The 2539-nt window shown below is 57.9% G+C and overlaps 1 protein-coding gene across 1 annotated transcript; it reads right to left on the bottom strand.

The window, feature by feature from the left end:
- Positions 1-1211: 1211 nt before the first annotated feature.
- On the bottom strand, positions 1212-2312 carry LOC138368094 (uncharacterized). The gene has a single exon (XM_069330392.1). The coding sequence runs from the start codon at positions 2310-2312 to the stop codon at positions 1212-1214; it is 1101 nt and encodes a 366-aa protein (XP_069186493.1).
- Between the last annotated feature and the right edge of the window lie 227 nt (positions 2313-2539).

Consider the following 2539-nt stretch of genomic DNA (forward strand, 5'->3'; position numbering starts at 1 on the left):
ATAATCTCTAAAACGTCGCTTATAGCTTTTTTGTATATAAGAGATAGACATTTAAAACTGCTTGCTTCAGTATCTGGTAATCAGTCTCGGTGGATAATGAACTTTAGGCTTTGGTGAAGCGGGTGATAGTTGTTTGATGTGGCGGATATTTTCCCTATGGGTCAAAGTAGGATTATCAACCAACTGAATTCACGATATCAAGATCATTTGAGTGTTAATCAATGGGTCAAGCTTGCTGAGACAGATGGCTGCCAGAGTGCGCAGCCTTCTGAGGTGAGTGGTACATGTAATGATCGTGATGCTGGTTACGTCGTCCTGACACTCAAGATGGTGTTGTGGGTCAGTGAATGATGTTGTTTCATTCCGTTATTCTGTAAACGAAGTGTGATGCACCTACTCAGGGTGTTAGTAGTGTGCACGATACAGCACAAGTGCATATATATTCATGTAGTACAGTAGTTCATGTGAGGGTCAGAGAAGGCTGAAATTTGTTTTAAACAAGGATAGCTCTTCGAGTGTGTTATAGTAAATGATAGGACAAAGACAATGGTCTTCACTGCAAGGCTTGCAACTGCTCTCAATTTCAACCTGTATTGCCGTCACACCGATCTTATAAGCCTGGGTGCATCCTTATTTATAGCACACAATAATATCTACATAGAAAACATTACTGCAACATATTTATTTTTTGTAGAAAATGTAAAAAAATACTTTATGTACTGTCAGAAAACACGACGAAACTGTTTTAAACAATGCATAACTACCCAAACATGGCTGGAATATTGTGCACAACTACAGAGAATCTAAAACATATATATTGTAACATGTTCAACACACCAAAAATTTGCATAACCGTTTTTATCCATAAAATACACAAAAAATGTTACTTAGAACGCCTGAAGATATTCTACATATTTAAAAGTTTAATTTGCAATACCCAGTGATCATTCTCTCTCTCTCTCTCTCTCTCTCTCTCTCTCTCTCTCTCTCTCTCTCTCTCTCTCTCTCTCTCTCTCTCTCTCTCTCTCTCTCTCTCTCTCTCTCTCTCTCTCTCTCTCTCTCTCTCTCTCTCCCTCTCTCTCTCTCTCTCTCTCTCTCTCTCTCTCTCTCTCTCTCTCTCTCTCTCTCTCTCTCTCTCTCTCTCTCTCTCTCTCTCTCTCTCTCTCGCCCGACGCCGCGCCCAGACCATCCCACGCCGCGCCCAGACCGCCCTACGCCGCGCCCAGACCGCCCCACGCCGCGCCCAGACGGCCCCACGCCGCGCCCAGACCGCCCCACGCCGCGCCCAGACCGCCCCACGCCGCGCCCAGACCGTCCCACGCCGCGCCCAGACCGCTCCACGCCGCGCCCAGACCGCCCCACGCCGCGCCCAGACCGCCCCACGCCGCGCCCAGACCGCCCCACGCCGCGCCCAGACCGTCCCACGCCGCGCCCAGACCGCCCCACGCCGCGCCCAGACGGCCCCACGCCGCGCCCAGACCGCCCCACGCCGCGCCCAGACCGCCCCACGCCGCGCCCAGACCGCCCCACGCCGCGCCCAGACCGCCCCACGCCGCGCCCAGACCGCCCCACGCCGCGCCCAGACCGCCCCACGCCGCGCCCAGACCGCCCCACGCCGCGCCCAGACCGCCCCACGCCGCGCCCAGACCGTCCCACGCCGCGCCCAGACCGCCCCACGCCGCGCCCAGACGGCCCCACGCCGCGCCCAGACCGCCCCACGCCGCGCCCAGACCGCCCCACGCCGCGCCCAGACCGCCCCACGCCGCGCCCAGACCGCCCCACGCCGCGCCCAGACCGCCCCACGCCGCGCCCAGACCGCCCCACGCCGCGCCCAGACCGTCCCACGCCGCGCCCAGACCGCCCCACGCTGCGCCCAGACGGCCCCACGCCGCGCCCAGACCGCCCCACGCCGCTCCCAGACCGCCCCACGCCGCGCCCAGACCGCCCCACGCCGCGCCCAGACCGCCCCACGCCGCGCCCAGACCGCCCCACGCCGCGCCCAGACCGCCCCACGCCGCGCCCAGACCGCCCCACGCCGCGCCCAGACCGTCCCACGCCGCGCCGTGACCGTCCCACGCCGCGCCCAGACCGCCCCACGCCGCGCCCAGACCGCCCCACGCCGCGCCCAGACCGCCCCACGCCGCGCCCAGACCGCCCCACGCCGCGCCCAGACCGCCCCACGCCGCGCCCAGACCGCCCCACGCCGCGCCCAGACCGCCCCACGCCGCGCCCAGACCGCCCGACGCTTGTACGGTATCCACAAAACCAAAATGATATGAATATAAAATTAAAAGTTGTCTAAACATATACATGTTTTACAAGAAACAAGAAAACATATATATATATATCGAATATAATTTTTTTGTGCTATATGGATCATTTACCATTCGTGCTTGCAACATAATCATGTTACATAAAGTAGAAAATAGGAAAACTGTGCCATGTGTGTGTATGGTGTGTGTGTGTGTGTGTACTCACCTATATGTACTCACCTATATGTGCTTGCAGGATCGAGCATTGACTCTTGGATCCCGCCTTT

The sequence above is a fragment of the Procambarus clarkii genome, chromosome 24, assembly GCF_040958095.1.
Source record: "Procambarus clarkii isolate CNS0578487 chromosome 24, FALCON_Pclarkii_2.0, whole genome shotgun sequence".
Classification (NCBI taxonomy): domain Eukaryota; kingdom Metazoa; phylum Arthropoda; class Malacostraca; order Decapoda; family Cambaridae; genus Procambarus; species Procambarus clarkii.

What these genes read in the sequence shown, in the direction of transcription:
- LOC138368094 (XM_069330392.1), bottom strand. Translation starts at nt 2,312, where the DNA reads ATGTATATGTTTAGACAACTTTTAATTTTATATTCATATCATTTTGGT.